Genomic DNA, 18,704 nt, shown 5'->3' on the forward strand with positions numbered 1-18,704 from the left:
GCTAAGCTCTTGCACCTCTAGAGTTCTCATGTTTGTAGCAGCTCTCTCTCCCCTCCCTGTCAGGTAGTGCTCTGCCTCTGTTCCTCCTCATGTTATATAATCTGTTCAGGGAAAAAAAACCCAGATAATTAAGTTTATTAGAATCCTGTGAACTGTATTACTGAGTATAACATATAGGTAAGAACCTCTACCAAAGTATAAATTGTAGGCTTGACAGCTCAGGGATCTTTATTTTTCCCATAAAAGATTAAAGTTGCTAGAAGTTCATCTTTCCTAAGTGTTAAAACAGTTCAGTGATGAAGTCTAAATAACAAATTGTGGTAACTAGCAGTACATGTTTATGAATGCAAAATTTCAAAAGGACAAAACAACTTGTAAAGAAAAGTAACTACAATAAGAATATTTGAGTTTTTCCTTAAAAGAATGTTTAGTGTCTCTTTAAATCATATATCTTACACTACATGTTACTGTTACAAATTTATCCAATATTCTTCTTACCAAGAGTATCTTTAATGAGCATTTCAAGCTTCTGCCCCATGTTGGGTCCTCTCTCCTCTCTTGGATTCTGTACTCGGTTTACAATCTCTTGCTTGATGGAGTTGATTACAAACAATAAATTATCTGGAAGACAGAACAAGACACTTGGAACATGTCACTAACATGGAAGAATTTGCTTCTTACTGTGTAATAACAGTTACTCAGTTAAAAAAAATGGAGAATTTTTAAGAAAATATTAAGTAGTGATGGTTAAAAGCTTTTTTTAAATTTGATTAGCCAACATATAGTACATCATTAGTTTCAGATGTTTAGTTATAAGCTTTTTTTATCAAAAGAAACTAATTTCAAATGATGTGCCAGTTTTGATGACACACTGTAGACACGTTATCAATGTCTACTATGCTGTAAGCAACTTGTCTTCATGGCTTTAAGACCTATGATAGTGCCTGTATATTGAATCATAGGATCTTAATAAATGTTTATTAAATAAATCAAATGAAGTCCTTCAAGTCCTCCAAAGACAAAACTTTAAAAACTATCCCCAATTTAAGAGAGTTAACCAAAAGTAAACAGAAGGAGGTAAATAATAAAGGGCAGAAATCAAGAAAACAGCAGAAACATACAACAGAGAAAGTTAACAAAGCTGAAAGTGGTTCCTTAGAAAGAATAACAAAATTGATATCCACTCCCACCCCCATCCATAGCTAAACAGATCGATCACCTATATCTGGAATGAAAAGGGGGTTATCACTTAAGAATCTAGAGATATTAAAAGGATAATAAGAAAATGCTATGCCAACAAATTCAACAACTTGATAAAAATGGTCACATTTCTTGAAAATGTAACTTAAAAAAACTGACACAAGAAGAAATGAAAAATCTGAACAGCTTATTTCAAGTAAAGGAATTAATTTATCCAAAAATATTCCCAAAGGAAAACCCAAAGGGTTTTAATGGAAAAGTGTATCAAATATACAATGAAGAAATAAAATTGATCTTATTAAACCTTTCAAAAAAGAGGAAGAAAGATCATGGCACAATTCACTCTATAAGGCCAAAATAGCCCAAATAACCAAAACCTGACAAAGACATTACAAAAAAAGAAAATCACAGGCCAATATCCCTCTTGAATATAGACACACAAATCCTTAACAAAATATTAACAAAAGAATCCAACTTAAAGTTTTAGAATCTTACAGAGTATTTGCAATAGACTCTAATATAAAAAGGACAATATATCACAACCAGTAGAGCTTATTCCAAGAATACAATGTTGGTTTAATATTCAAAAATCAGTTAATGTAACTTACCATATTAAGAGGTAAGTATGTAATATATTACCAGAATAAAGGAGAACAATATGATTGCTCCAACAGATGAAAAGACCGTATGACAATATTCAACACCCATTCATGATAAATGAAACTAGAAAAAAAAGAGAACTTGAAGTGACAGAGGGCATCTCATCTTACAAAAAGCCTACTGCCAACATCATACTTAAAGGTGAAAGGCTCCCCACCCCCGAGATTGATTTTTTTTTTTTTTGCCTTATTGCAATATCTAGGACATTGGATAGACATGGTGATTGCCTTGTTTGCAAAGGCATAAATATCAGAAAAGAAGAAATAAAGCCACCCCTATTTGCAGATGATGATTGCTTAAACAGAAAATCATAGGGCATCTACATACCCACCACTGAAACTAAAAAACAAATTTAGCAAGATAATGAGATACAAGAATAATATGCAAAAATCCATTTTATATATTAGCAGCAAAGTTAAAAAATAAAATTTCAAAAATGATTCCATTTACAGAGCACCAAAAAATATAATATACCCAGTAACAGATCTAACAAAGATGTTAAGCATTCTACACTGAAAACTATAAAACAAGGCACAGAGAAATTAAAGGAGACTTAATAAATGGAAAGAGATACCAAGTTCATGGATTAAAGACTCCATTTTGTTAAAATGGTAATATTTCTCCAAATTAATCTACAGATTGAAAGCAGTCCCAATCAAAATTTTGGTAAGCTTTTTCGTAAAAAGTGATTCCAAAATTTTTATGGTCATGTAAATGACCTAGAATAGCCAATGCAACTTTGAAAAAACAAAACTGTAGGATTAATGAAGAACTACCCTTACCTGACTTAAGATTTACTATAGAACTACAGTAATCAAAATAGTTTGTATCTGCATAAAGGTAGACAAATGATCAATGGAACAGAAGACAGAGTCCAAAAATAGACTCATACGTATAGGGTCAACTGATTTGACAAAGGTGAGAAAACAACTGACAGGAAAAGGAAGTTCTTTTTAATGAATGGTGTTTGATCAACTGGATATTCGTATGGAAAAAAACAAACATCAACTCTCACCCCACGCCATTAATAAAAATTAACCTAAAACGGATCATAAACTTAAATGCAAAACCTAAAACTATATGAATTCTAGGAGAAAACATACAAGAAAATGTTTGCATTTTGGAGTCGGCAAAGTTTTTAAGAACACTAAAAATATGAAATACAAAAGGAAAAGCTGGCAAATTGGAGTTCATCAAAATTAAAAATGTTTGCTCTTTGGTAGCTCTTGGGGTTACCCCAGTTTTCCATGACTTGGTTCATTTTCCAACTGGGGATGTCTAAGGGATGTCCCTTCTCAGTGTGGTCTTTTGTATTTACTTAGGCACTTGAGGTTTAGCAGAAATGATGATGAATTCATTAACTCCTGTGTTTACATACTGTTTGTTAACCCTTCTCCCTCTAACTGCCAAGTCAGTTCCACTGTAACATCTTAAATGGTATAAATTGTTTAATTCTAAAATAAAGGAGTTAGGCAGGGTATTGTGCTGTGCTTAATTCTATGTAGTACAAAACATACAATGCAGAATAACTAAGATCTTCAGAATATAAATAAGTAAACAAAAAGAATAAGGATAACGGAGTAAATGTTTCATAAAGTTTATTTCGAGATTCTTCCTGTTTCAATTTTTTAATGCTACAATATCCCTCCTCCTTGTATGAAATTACAGTAGTTGTAGATGACGTTCTTTTTAAAGTCTTCACCTGGCAAAATATAAAGTTGGCAACCCTATAGTTCCCAAATCCCAAATTCTTTTTCAAATGTCACTGACTCGTGAATTACAAATCCCAGAAACTATTGGGTTAATAGGTGGGCAGTGTATAGTAAGTGTTCCACAAAACAATAACAGACCAACTGACAGATATTTCAAGGAATTGAGGGCACCATTCTCTTGAGAGATGTACCAGAAACTCTAGGAAGAATTTTCAAACTACATGTGGCAAACTGCATGAGAGCATCTCATGGGTTCTGAAATGACTTCTAGACAAATAGTTAAGGCTGGCTGTTCTTTCCCAGAAACTGGGGAAGAGGAGCTAGTAAAATAGAAGTGAAGACAAATAAATGAATGAGAAGATCCTCTTCCTTCATGCTAACTGAGAAGAAAATGGTACCTTTTTAAAGATGGGCCTTTTCCTACATGAAAATATAAGATACTTTAAGTCAGCTTTAGAAACAAGAAAAATTTAAGACAGCTATCATAACTCAATTTGAGATAGAACAACACATCCAGAAACACACATATTCCTGGCCCTTACCAACTCCCCAGGTGTTCCCTACCCCAGAATATATTTACATCACAGACCAAAGCATGTGTGGGGGGGTGTGCATTAGCATATATACAAATGCAAAAATATCTGGCTATACATAATTATGGATATACATATATACATAATTATGGATAAATACATTAACTGAACAACACACAGATAGATCCCTACAACTGTCCAAGGAAGCACAGACCCAGAAGGCTCCCAATGGCCCACCACATCTCCCTGCAGCCTAAGTTATCTGGTTCTAAAATGGAATATGAATGCCTAGGATATTGTAATCATTATGTGTATATATACTCACAGAGGTCAAGGTCAGAATGCTTCAACAGCAAGAAAGAATAAGAAAATGGGTAGATTTCCTTTCCAACAAACCAACTATTGTTTTACCTAATTCATTTACCTGATGAGAATTCCTGAGTGACCATTAATATATAAAACCATCAGCTCATTTCACAAGTTGTAAACTTCACAATAGGAAATCCTCTTTCTGTCCTCACAAATGGAAACAAGATAATCAAGACAAAGAATTAAGAAAACTACACAAAGTTTACTGAGCACCTATGTGCCAAATGTCATGCTGGACTTCAGAAAATCTCTGAAAATAAATAATAAATGATCATTTTGCCACTCATCCACTTTCAGATACAACTTATTCCTATAAACTATACAGCGAAGAAGACAATTATGATACCAGGCTTACGGAATAGTAAGACAGCAAGGAGGAAAGGAAAGGTGGTTCTTATTACAGAAGATCAAAACCAGAGCTTTCAAAACCTCTAGTGTGCTGTAAAAGGGTTCCAGGTGTTTGAGACACCTAATCCTTTCAGCCCATAAGGGCCTCTGCTCCCATGAGCAGCCTACTCTGATAAATTCCAGGATGCCTTAGAGATGGTAATTTTTACATGTGCCATGCTGTGAAAGATTGGGAGGTACAGATCTAAACCAACAATTCCCAAATAAGTGCTAAGATAGTTGCCTAGGAGTAATATGGAGTAGTGTTAAAAATGTGGACTCTTGAGTTCTACTTGCACAAATTCCAATTCATGGGATCTGGGGAGAAGCCCAGAAATCTGTACCTTAACATGTACACAGATAATTCTAATGAGCAGTCAAATTTGTAAAATACAGACCTAAATTATCCACTCAGAGATTAAAATAAACACTAGTCACTAAAACTGGCTAACGCAGCAACACAATTGTAAAATGAAGTAGGAGTTTACTGTGGTCACAAGTAGACAAGCTCTTTAGGGTAAGAGGAGATTTGGCACAGGGAGCCACAGATACAAACAATCACTAAAAGAACATGAATGAATAAGAGTGAGTATGTAGCTTACTGAATGAACAAACAAAAAGAGGCTGGCCTAAAACTCGGCAAGATACAGGGAAAGCAAATAACAAAATCAAAGGAAAAAAGAGTGGTTGGCAAAGTAATAGGAGATTAATCAAATTCTTAAAAGTTTAGGTTTACCATATTCTGTGTTGAGGCCCCATAATTTCACTTTATTAGCTTCATACTGGGCTTTTTTCTTTAATCGACAAGCCCTGTGAAAGGAAGGAGCAATTAGTTCACTTCTTTTTTTAAGTGAACATTCAGAATATACTTCTTGCTGCTGTCAAACATATTCTAATAGCAACCAAAAATCACTGCCCATTGATGTTTATATCAAGGAACTCAGTTTCCAAAAAATATGCAATATATCATTAATCCAAACTGATTTTTAAAAATTTTAGCATACGTCCAAAAATAAAATTATGACGAATACACTAAAATAAACAAAAACTGATAATACCAAGAAAATGTAAAGTAAGTGGAACCATCATATATTGCTAACTGGTATATAAAATACTACATATTGCTACTTTGAAAAACAGTAATTTTTTAAAAAATTTATTATTTCAGAAATAGCTACTTTGGCAATTTCTTATAAAGTTAAACATATACTCCTGGGTATTTACCTAAGAGAAATGCAAACTTATGTTCACACAAACACCTGTAAGTGAATGTTTATGATGGCTTTATTCATAATTGGCAAAAAGTGGAAGCAGTCCCAATGTCCTTCAATTGGTGAATGGATAAACTGCGTATATCCCTACGAAGGAATACTATTCAGCAATAAAAAGGAACAAACTAGTACTCCACTCAACAACATGGATCAACATGAATCTCAAATAAACCATGTTAAATCAAAGAAGCCAGACTCAAAAGGCTACATATATTATGATTCCACCTATACGACACTCTAGAAAAGGCAAAACTGTGGGGACAGAAAACAGATCAGTGGTTGGTGGGTGGAAGAAGGGGTTCCCTTTACAAGGAGGCATGAGGAAATTTTTTTAATGAATGATGGAAAAAATTATCTTGATTGTGGTGGTGTTTATATGATTGGATACATTTGTCAAAACCCATAAAAGTGTACTGCAGAGGAGCCTGGGTGGCTCAGTTGGTTAAGCAACAGGCTCTTGGTTTTGGCTTAGGTTGTGATTTCAGGGTTGTGAGATCAGGCTCCACATCAAGCTCCAATGCTCAACTCGGAGTTTGCTTAGGATTCTCTCTCTCCCTCTCCCTCTGCCCCACCCCCTGCTTGCATGCACTCGCTCTCTTTCTCTCTCTAAAAACCCCATAAAAGTTTACGTTAAAAGGTATACATTTTACCTCAAGTAAATCATACCCCAATAAAAAACCACGAAACAAAGAAAAAATAAAACTATGATAAATTTTTTTCATTTTTATAATATAATCCACTTGAGTCCATTCACCTCTCCCCTTTAAAAGCATAACACCATCTTTTGGTATTATGAAGCATAAACAAAGCATAAATACCATCTTTTATTTTCAAAGGAAAAATTAAAATACTCTCATTATAATATTTATAAAAGTATATTTCTGAATAAATGGTGATGGTCATCTCTAAAAGCTCACTGAAAGTCTAAAACCTCACCACCTAGACTTTATTTACACCGTTAGAACATGATTAGCATTTACCTGGAAGCCAGCTTATTTTTTTCCTTCCTTGACCTTGGCCGTGCTGTTAAGGGAAGCTCGCTGACTGGAGTCAGATCACTAATCACCTTATTCAGCTTCCGCAGTTCATTACCTATCTGGAGTAGTTTTTTAGGATTTGGAGTCAGGTCTTCTACGTCAGTTCTCCGTGACTTCTTTACTGCGTATTTTCCTACAGATGGTTTAAAAGTTTAAGTTAGATCACTTTATTTCACCAAAGAGACATTCTACAGCCATATTTTAAAACTACATTTCTCCCTCCCCTCTTTTTTCTTTTTTAGAAGTCTTGGCATGTTTCAGAAGTCTCAGCACGATATGCTAAAAGGGCTAGCCTCCTCTCCTTCCCACTGTGTGCCTGCAAGAAATTGGGGAAATTTGGCACAGCTCCAGTCTTTGCCAAATCCTTCTCCACCTTAAAGTTTCTAACCCTGGTATGACAGAATCTTAATTATATGCATGGTGCTAATAAGCATCGTAAACCTCAGGACCGGAGTGCAAGTTCACTGCATCTAAAAATCAGGGCTAGGGTAGAGCATACACCCAGAAAAGAAACAAGAGATTTTACTTAAACCAAGATGTTTCGATGCTATGACTGAAAATTTCACAGACATATGCTTTGGTGCTGGACTCAAAAGGCCAACAAATAAGGACTGCCTTTTTTGAAAGCTCTTCTTTGGTTGAGTTTGATAAATAACATTACAGAAGACTCGGGGATCTTGCTGTATCACTGCAGGGAAGTGGGATGGACAGATCCTCTGAACTACAATATACCTAACAACTTTCCTAGTACTCACCATGTGCTACCTAAAGCTATTTAATGGACCTGTCTTTTCATTTCTCGGAGAAAACTGATCTGAAGGCAAAAACTAGGTCTATTCACTAAGAAACAGTAGAGTACAGACTGAGTGCTAGTGGAAAGGGAAAATGAGGCACAAATATACTTCTGATATAATTCCTGTGTCAAAACAAAATTGCTTAGCAACTTACATCTGTAGCATGAGAAATTACTAAAACTGTTCATTGAGTGCCAAACTTACTAGTGCCCTCCCCCTTTTCAGTACAGATTTTGGATCATACAAAATAAAAGAAGAAATTCTACTTAATTACATCTATCTAGGTTCACAATTGTAAACTGCCTAAGATTATAAGCTTCTCCCGACTCCTACCATTCAACTCTTCTCTCTCCATTTCTTTTCTCTACAATTATTCCCTTTCCTCTCCCTCCTCTTTTCTTCCCACCACCATTTGATTCCAATCTCTCTATTTACATTTCAGCCTGGAGACTGGACAAGAATGGAAGAGAAAGATGCTGGACCCATTCCCTTTCTCCTCAACTCTTCTGGTTTATCACAACTGTGGCAGGTCAGGAATCAATCAGCAGTCTCCTGGTCATTTCCTGGGTAGGATAAGTAGAATAGGAAGTGGCCAGAAATCATTTCTGCATAGAGCTTCCTCCCTATTTAGGTGATGGCTCTCACCACTGGTAAATGCTATTTGTGAGTATCTCTGCAGTGATAGCAAATATAGCAGCTCTATTGTTCCCCTCTCCACTTCTCAAGGGTGACTGCTGAATATGTAGATACACTGAGTAAACATTATGGTTTATGATCTCTATTTAAAGTGACACGAAATGTCTGACCACAATTCCCTCTTACCATGATGTAAGCCATTTTTCTGATACATGTTACTTGGCAAAGTGTCTCGGTTCCATTCAGATGGCCTTAGCATCCTCTCTTGCTGTGATGGGGTGAGCTGTTCACTGTACTCCCAGAAGTACCTTCTTTTACCTCTCTTCCGAGAGGATATTGAAGTCATCTCCTTCAAGTCTTCCACAGAATCATTTTCATAGCCTTTAAAAAAAAAAAAAAAAAAAAAAACCCCCCCCGTCCCCAATTTCTTAAGTTCCATAAATTTCAATAAAGCAATGAGGGCAAATAAAAAGATCTCTTCTATTTGTCACTTCATATATTTCATCTAAAATATCACTGGCATGTCAAAAATAACAGACTAGATCTATAATATGATTTTTAATATGGAGATCTCTAACTCATAAAATATTCAGAGATTAATAAACATAGATAACTTTACCGTTCATCCTCCTTATAGTTCTCTTTGGTTCATATAAGTTAGTGTATGACATCTTTTCTTGTATCTTCACATAGGCACTCATTGAGAGAATAATGAAATAGCTCCAGGAATGTCAAATGTACCATTAGAGATCATGGTACTAAGACCCTACCCTGTGATTTGAAATTCCTTCCTCCTAAAATTTATGCATCCAAAACATACCCAGACAGACAGGTGTGTGCATTTCTATGATGGTATCCTACCAGACAGAATTTTGTGAGGCAGTAGTGGTTTTCTGCCTACCTCCCACCTTACCCCATTTGTAAAAGTACAAAAATGAGAGTTCTTGCGCAGGCTCTCAAATAAAAATGTATATGCCTAGTCTAATATTTTACTGGAAGCAATTTGCATTTACTTCACTTTTTTAAGAACTTATTTTACTTACTTATTGAGAGTTTCAGAAAATACTTAATTCTGAGCTACTAGAACTGTTGGTCAGACCTCATGCAGGATGACCTACGAATCTAAAATACCCTCAGGGAATGCCCATCTTAGTGTACTCCACATCATTATGGCTAAGGACATGGGGGAGTGGAGATGGGTCCCACACTAAGGTGGCCAGGAAAACTTGGGCAGCACTGGCCAAGCAAAATGACCACTTTGGGATGCCTGGGTGGCTCAGTCATTAAGTGTCTGCCTTCGGCTCAGGGCGTGATCCCAGGGTCCTGGGATAGAGCCCCGCATCAGGCTCCCTGCTCTACTGGGAGCCTGCTTCTTCCTCGCCCACTCCCCCTGCTTGTGTTCCCTCTCTCGCTGGCTGTCTCTCTGTCAAATAAATAAATAAAATCTTAAAAAAAAAAAAAAAAAAAAACCAAAATGACCACTTTGTCTCCTAAAAACATGACTTTTCTGGAACTGACACTAAGAAAGTGATGACATCTGCACGTTTTCGAAAAAACTTAGAATATCATAATTTTACCAGGTTTTCTTCAGATTAAGAATTAATCAGAAATATGGCTCCATTTATATGACATTCTGGAAAAGGCAAAACTACAGGCAAAACTAGAAAGTAGTTGCCTGGAGTTGGGGGTGGAGGGAGGGGCTGACTCTAAAGGAACACATGGCGGGGGTGCCTGGGTGGCTCAGTCATTAAGTGTCTGCCTTCGGCTCAGGTCATGATCTCAGGGTTCTGGGATCAAGCCCCGCATCAAGTCCCACATCGAGCAGGGAACCTGCTTCTCCCCTCTCCCTCTGCCTGCTGCTCCCCCTGCTTGTGCAATCTCTGTGTCAAATAAATAAATAAAATATTTTAAAAATAATAAAGAAACACAAGGGAAATTTGGGGGGTGATCATATTCTTCTGTATCTTGATGGTGGCAGTGGTTACCAGCACTACATGCACTTGTCAAAACTCACAGAAGTGTACCCTTAAAGAAGGGTGAATTTCATACTTAACACTTGTTATACTTCAATAAACGTGACCTTTTAAAAGAGAATCAATTTGGAGACCAGAATGATTTCAGGGCAACAAGAGAAGCTTCTGTAGCTTTGCTGGTATTACCAGCATTAAAGTGCACATGTGGTAGTTTAAAACAATATGACAAGGAGTATGACAGTGAACTTTAGTTTCTTATTAAGAAATGATGCACAAGTTGAGTCACACAATCATTTCTAGAAGTCTGTTTTTTAAAAATTGTGTTAGATGCATAAAGCAATGACTTTGGCCTATTTACTCGTGCCAATGTGACACTTCAAATTAAGGATTTCATCTTGTTCCAGTGATCAATCTAGCTTTGGGAAAGATGCAAGGGCCACATAGTGCCACCAGAAATGGTGTTTTCGAAACACCTGGCTCCACCAGGCCAAGAAAAACTTACTGGCTCGAAGTAACTACTGGCTCACAGAGATTAACCCAGTATGGCTCGGAACATGCCAACACAGGCAGATGGACCAACAAAAACACTCCCAACTTCCTACCAATGTCAAGAACTGGTATTCCACAAACAAAACAGAACAAAACAAAACAAAACAAAAAAACCGAAACAGACAAATACAAGAAACATACCAGATACAAGATACAGAGGGGGAAATAGGTAAAGGGGATGAAGAGGTATAAATTTCCAGTTATAAAATAATTAAGTCGTGGGATACAAAGTACAACTTAGGGAACAGTCAATAATATTGTAATAATTTTATATGGTGACAGATGGTAACTAGACTTAATGTGGGGATCATCTTGTAATGTATATAAATACTCGATTACTATATTATACACTGAAACTAATATATCAACTATACCTTACTTAAAACTAAATAAAAATTTAAAAATAAGTCAAAAAGAAAAAACCCAACCCTTTGTATGGTGGCAGACAGTAACTAAACTTATCATGGGGATCATGGTGTAATGTATAAAAACATGGAATCATTATGATGCACACCTGAAACTAAGAGGACATTGTATGTCAGTTACACTTCAATAAAAAAAATGAAAGAAATAGTGTTCCATATTTAAATCTACCCTAGCCCAAAGCATAAAGGAAACTTTTTCATATACAGCTTCCTCAGGCATCCCACCCCTCTGTCAATTTACTTGATACTCTCCCCTACTTAGCAACTCTCCTCAGGTGGCCTGGATTTCTGGCAAAACACTGTCCTTCTCATTTAATGTACTTACATATTTCACTTACAGATATTTCATTTGAGACTTCGAAGAGCCCAGTAAAAAAGATGTTATTAACCCCATTTACAAAAGAAACATGCTCATGGAGGCTTTAAGTGATTTGGCAGAGCTGGAACTGATTCAAGTCCTATGACTCAAGGAGTCTAGCTTCTCTTAGGCTTCTCACTTTTCCTGTACCCACCTAGTTAAATGGTCTAAATGGATTTTTCTTTACATATATCCCAGGTTAAATTGAAAGAATAATGAAGATTTTGATTTCTTCCACCCCACTCAAATTAGTTACTAGCTTTATTTATTTATGTATGTTCAGCCTTTTCCAAAAAAGCATTTAAGGGCCAGCAGTTCTCTGTGACCTAGCATTTTAACACTTTCTAATAACATATACCATAAATTCACCATAACACACACACAGAGTCATACACACACAATGGGTTTCTTAAAGATGGTCACTTTTCAATACAGAGACCACCATGAGCATGTAGAATGCAGAAAAATTATATTCCCAGATCACTGGTCTAGCATTTGAGGTTATTAAATATCTCTCAAAGTATGTTCTAAGGAATACTATTATCATAAGATATGCCTTCATCCCCAAGTGAGTTCTGTGATCAAATAAGGTTTAAGAAACTCACATTCTGCATCTCTCTCTTGCCAAGTCACACTACACACAAGCAGATTAAAAGATGAAGAAATCTTAACAGTAAAAAAACCCACTCAACTCTAAGCTCCATCAAGACAGGGATCATGTCTGTTTTGTTCATCTCTGGATAGGCAATATCTAATACACACAGTGCCTAAAAGAAAAGTAGGCACTCAAAAATTTTTTTCTTTTAACAAATCCATTATTTGTTCAATACATTTCCCATGAAGTCTTTTCCCTTTTCATTTGCTGGACCACCATACTGATCTGACTCATTCCTTCCTGACATGATTATCAAATGGAAGTCAAAAAGGCCACATTTATTATGTAAAATTCTAATCACACATCTTTGGTTAGTGCAGACTACTGGTAAAGTCAATCGTGAAAATGTTTAGTAGGGATTACAAAACACACTTTCATTCTGGGGGCCCAATTCTTAGTATTACAACCATGTAATCCCAATGACCCCAAACAGTCATAGCCTGTCCACAGAATAGGCTCTATTAAAACTTGGGAGCAAGGCCAGAGTAGGGACTGAAACTCCATTTTACACCTTTCCTGGAGCTTTGTAGGCTCAGGCACTGTTGTAGCTAACTGCCAAGAAACAGCATCAAGGGAGCTAGTCGTCACAAAAGGGCCTTTGTAAACTGCTGCAAATTAAACCAATCAACCCACTCTAAAACTAGCACTCTGAAGAAACTATAACTATCCCCACTTTTCTGCTTCAAAGAATTTCTTCCTGCTTCTCACCAATAATTCACTTTTGCATTCCTGAAGTCACTTGTTTAGCTCTTTCTTCCAAGAAAATGGGAAATTTTCATTAGCAAATGTGAATAAAGCCCAACTAATACCACAAAATTGTGTTGATTTTGTGGTTAAATCATGTCATTCATTAACATTAGTGAGAACTGTCCAAGTAATACTAACCAAAGAGGCTTTACTTCAAGTCAACTGGAAGTGAGTGAATTAAATGCCATCCAAACATTCGCATTGTTAAACAGAGCCAACAGGAGAGTTTTACCCAGCCAACGCATCTCTGTTTCAAAGTAGTGTTGGTTAACACCAACAAGCTCACAAATCAGGCTTCTTCTATAGGAGACAAGGCAAGAGAATGTGGCATGCGTGACAGGACAACACCAACTACAACACTGGCCCTCCCGGGACGCCCCCATGAGAGTCAAACGGTTGACAAAATGGAAATGAGGGTCAACTTACTAAGTGCTCTCTCTTCACAGACCTAGTCATCTCTCAACACATTTATCCAGGTAAAAACACATTAAAAGATAAAGGATGAATTTAAAGTGCAGTTGAAAGCCAAACACAAGCAAAACTACAACCAGAAGTGGGGTGACAGTGGGATTTACTGACTCCCTCTGATTTACATGTTCCTTTAAGCACCTACTGGGGAAAGCATCTCTTTCTCCACACTTTCCATTTCCCTTAGTTATTACCCATCTTCCCTTTGTCTCACCCTTCCCCTAACCTCTTCCCCTGATCCTAAATATGGAACTCAAAGTAATAGGGCTGATCAGTCAGACCTTGAAGACTACTCGTAGATGGCACTCTGGTCTTCCCATGGAGGGAGCTATATAACTTACCACTAGCCGCAAAAACAACTTTCCCTGAAACATCTCAAAGCAGATTTCTAAAAGATTCTTTAAAAAAGTAATCTCTAAACCCAACATGAGGCTCGAACTCACAACCTCAAAGATCAAGAATCGCATGCTCTACTGGCTGAGCCAGCCAAGTGCCCCTCAAAGCAAATTTTATTAATTTGCTGAGAGGTAAATTTTCCTACTAAGTAGAAAAAATAATTGTTCTATCTAGACTATGCAGAGTTCTAAAGTAAATTAAAAAAAGGCATAAGCCTTTTTCCTCCAGATTAAAGTACTTTCCCTTACTTGAAACTCCACCCAAGTCAAACAACTTGGTTGTATCAAATACACAAATCTAAGCATTTGTGTAATAGAAAGATTTCACTAAAGCAAAGTCTTTCAGCAATAATAGTGCTTCACCAGCTACAATATATCTACTATGGCTTAAAAACCTTTTTGAAAATTAAATACCAATCTTTATACTGCCAAAAATTCCAGCAATTTTAACAAAAGGGCTCTCTTTGACAATTTCTAAGGTTTTAAAAATAACTTAGTTTTTTTAATGTACAAGTTACAGCATCAACATTATTTTTGAAGAAAATAACTTTTGGTTAAATTTGAAGATCTTCACCTCTTTGTGCATTTTAAACTGTGTGCCACCTGGCAATACCATTTTCATAAATACTGTACAAGCCAACAGTGGCAACAGCCCAAGCATGTAAATGCTGAATGAAGTGAACCAGTTCCCACAGGTTTCACTTTCTTTCTCCCTTTTATTTATACATGCTATATATAAATAAAGCAGAGTATCCTTATGCTCATTAAATTACAGCACATATTTTTCTTAAATAGAAAAATACTGTGTGAATGAAAGATGGGGCACACACAAAGAAAAAGCTCTTTTTTACATTATTCATTAAGTAGGCCTTGCTGGTTATAAGCATGAGTCATATAAACCATCATCACTTGGTTTACCACTGTGGGCACTCCTAACTTGCCTCAACTATAATAGAGGGACATGTATATAAATAGGAATATTTTTAAATCAATCCATTCTTGGCATCTTTGCACAGCTGCTCAAGAGAGTAACAAATTAGGTCCCTTAACATAAGATAAATTAAGAAGAAGTCCTCGAAGAATCAGCCTATGAATCACTATATGGGCAAAAGTGATTATTTTAGAACTGCTTAAATAGAAAAAAGCAATTACATATCTGAGCCAAGCTATTAAGTCATTTAATCCCCAAACTAAGACAAAGAAAACATTCATATCTCAAGATAGGAGAAAGGTCAGTTTGGTAAGCCTCCAACCATTACCATACCTGGCTCAGAGAAAGTGTCACTAATATCATCATCTTTGTCATCTTCATAATCCTCTTCCTCCTCTTCCTCCTCCTCATTTTCAGACAGTTCGTGCTCACTACCAAATCCTTCATCATGGTCCTCATCATCAACATCCTCCTCGTCTTCCTCATCTTCTTCAGGACTGCATTTGGTTGGCTGTTCACCCAAGTTGTCAGAGACAAAAAGGGAGTAATTGTGCTCTTCTTTTTTCTGGGATGAATCTGAGACCAATGTGCTGGCAGAAAGGCTGCTACTCTCTCCTGCTGCAATTGACCCAGGACCCTCCTGGGATAGGGGACTGAGTAATAGTTCCTGGGTTTCTTTAAAAGGCAAAGCTGGAGTGGCATGACCCTGAAGAGGCTCCATCCCTTTTTTCTCAGGTCTCTTTGCTACTGCTCCACAGTAGCAGGTATTCTCCTTTGCTGCATCTGCGTGAATCTGGCTCAACAAGGGCCGGCTCTGCTGCACTGGGTTGATCTTTACCTTTGCCTTTTTTACATAGTCTTTACATTCAACATGAAAGTTCACCTTTTCATTATGATACATGTTGGTCTTCACCATGATCTGTGTGCTTGAAGTGGGTTTACTTGCTTTTGGGACACAGTCTGACAGAGGGACCTCAGCCTGAAGAGTTTTAGAAGAACACACAGGGGCAGCTGCTCTGCTTGAGATCTTTTTACTAGGGAATGAAGAGGGCAAGGGATTTTGTTTGACACTGAAAAGTGAATCAGGGTAATAAAGGGAATCAGAAACAGACTGAGAGTCCTCACTATTAAGCTGGGCCAGAGTTGGAGTTTTACTTATGACCTCTTCATCTTGGTAAGGGCTAGAAAAGTCATCAAGACCCAAGTAATCCACTTCTTTTGTTCCCCAGATGTCACAGCTGGTTAGTTTGGTATACTTCGTTAAGTCTTCACAGTATGTATCCCACTGTTCCCAGTTTGAGGTTAAAGCACCCTCATTATCCAGGACATCTGTGAAAGACTCCAGATTTTCAATGTCTTTGCAGTCCTCCAAAGAAAGGAAGTTGTCTCTAGGATTCTGTTGATAGTTCATCTCTCTATCCTGAGAAAAGTTTAAAAAAAAATCACACACTATATTTTAGGAAAGAAATATTCACCTCTATCCTCACATCCATGTACCAAATTGATAAATCAGTACTCGACCTCTGGTCTGTTTTATTTTAAGATAAAGGCTATTTACATGTCACTTTACCAGTCCCTATAATATCATTTCCTTGGGAAAGGAAAAAAAGGGGAACATCTGCCCCTTGAGAGGCCAAGGTATGGTCTAAATATCAAGGGCTCTTGAACTTTACTATAAACAGTCTTCCTGAAAAAGGTTTACATTTCCTGATCTTTGACTTAGAAGGATTTGGGGATCTCCTTTAAAACAAGCTTCAATTACAAAGCAAATAATGAAGACCTTACCTTCATCACAGAAGACTGTCTTCTTAAGTGAGAACTTAAATACAGAGGCAAAGTGCAAACCAAAAAAGAGTTGAAATTCCACCATAGAAGGATAAAATCTTTGGTAAGACCTTGTTAACAACGCTTGGGCATGGGGACTACAATACTCCTCATGAGTGTGATACCCCTCATGAATGGAGACAGGATTTTAAAATACGTTAGTGAGACCATGCAGCCATTAAAAAGAATGCAGTTAAAGTCTAATGTACTAGCATGAGAGGCTGCTCATCAGATGTCTTACATTAAAAGGATTAAGTTACACAATACTGTACCTATGAATGTGTAATTCAATTTAAAATACTCATGTATTTATATATGAATAGAAAGGCTCTGTTAGGAGTACTTATCCTTGGGGAAAAGGTTTAGAAGGTGGAGGTTCAGGAAGGAAACGAGGACATTTTCATTTTTCCAGTTTGTTTTGATTTTTCCCTTTGGGGCTTTTCTTGTTTTGTTTTTGCTTATGGGTGTGTGTCTCTCTGTGTTCTAAGTGTTTAAGGAACTACAGTTTGCAGACTGCAAAATTCACCTGTATTAAGTGTACAATGCAATGATTTTTTAGTAAATTAACAGATTTGTATATTTAGTTTTGCAGTTTTATATACTTCCATGTTGCTTAAGCTGTATGTAATTAAAATTATTTTTTAAACGTTCTTCTTAGGAATCTTAGGTGTCTATTTACCTCAACAATAAGTGATATGTATACTGCCTGGAAGTGCTATTTTTACCTCATATTCTGTGTCATACGCTTTGCTCCATGGTATCATTCCTAAATATCCCAGTTGAAGAGTCCTTTAGCAGTCAGGCATATCAAAAAAGACAGCTTCCCATCCCCATCATCAAAAACTGGACTTCAAGATATTTAGATAAATTCTCCTTACTATTTTCTCTCATGTGTATGTGCATGTTTTTATATAAAAATAACACAATTATTTTTGTAACCATATGCATATTTTATAATTCCAGTGTAATTAACATATAGTGTTATATTAGTTTTAGGTGTACAATATAGTGATCCAACAATTCTACACATTACTCAGTCAGTGCTCATCATGGTAAGTGTACTCTTTCTTAATCCCCTTCACCTGTTTCACCCATCCCCTCATCCACCTCCCCTGCTCTTACTATTTTCAATGGGTTCATACAGCCTTCTAAAATTACTAGACTGACAGTCACAAGAATCAAACGACATTCTTTTTTCTTTTCAGGCATTTAAAAATTTTAAATAAAAAACTATAGCACAATATTTTTACCCCAAATCAATTAAAGCAAAATCCAAGAATATGTTACTTACCAGTTCATACATGAAATCTGGATCTGAACTGTTTGCTAAGAGATCTGTGCTCATCAGAGTCTGTTCTGAAAAGGTGTGGCTTCGAAAGGCATCCCCAAAAGGCGGATCCATTCCGCTTACACTAGGCTACAACAGAGTGATTTTAACTTTAGAAAGTTGAAGACTACTCCAAGACCAATTTATTACATATAAGTCCCACTCTCATACCTACTAACTTATTATTCTGTATATTTTCTACTCTTTTGCACATTCTGTATATTTTCTACTGTATATTCTGTATATTTTCTGTATATTTTCTACTCTTCAGCACAGTTGAGAGATTTTACTAGCATTAAATTGTGAACTTAAAATGGGAAAATAAAGAAGATGCATTAAAAATAAAAAAAGAAATAGTGGCAACCGTTAATAACACCTGACTTCTAAAAACTAAAGCTTATTTAGCCACTAGAACCAGCATTCACTGCCTAATGAGTATTTTTATTTGACTAT

At 36.4% G+C, this 18,704-nt stretch overlaps 1 protein-coding gene across 3 annotated transcripts in view; it reads right to left on the reverse strand.

Annotated features, from left to right (window-relative positions):
• Positions 1–18,704, reverse strand: part of CREBRF (CREB3 regulatory factor) — a 54,111-nt gene that overhangs the window by 14,712 nt on the left and 20,695 nt on the right. For all 3 annotated transcript variants that reach the window (XM_002916923.4, XM_011221923.3, XM_011221924.3), the window contains 6 exons: positions 18,216–18,341; positions 15,434–16,520; positions 8,786–8,980; positions 7,113–7,302; positions 5,598–5,671; positions 499–621 (listed from right to left, as the gene is read on the reverse strand). In XM_002916923.4, coding sequence (XP_002916969.1) covers positions 499–621; positions 5,598–5,671; positions 7,113–7,302; positions 8,786–8,980; positions 15,434–16,520; positions 18,216–18,341 — 1,795 coding nt within the window. The remainder of the gene's footprint in view (positions 1–498; positions 622–5,597; positions 5,672–7,112; positions 7,303–8,785; positions 8,981–15,433; positions 16,521–18,215; positions 18,342–18,704) is intronic.

The sequence above is a fragment of the Ailuropoda melanoleuca genome, chromosome 3 (assembly GCF_002007445.2).
Source record: "Ailuropoda melanoleuca isolate Jingjing chromosome 3, ASM200744v2, whole genome shotgun sequence".
Classification (NCBI taxonomy): Eukaryota; Metazoa; Chordata; class Mammalia; order Carnivora; family Ursidae; genus Ailuropoda; species Ailuropoda melanoleuca.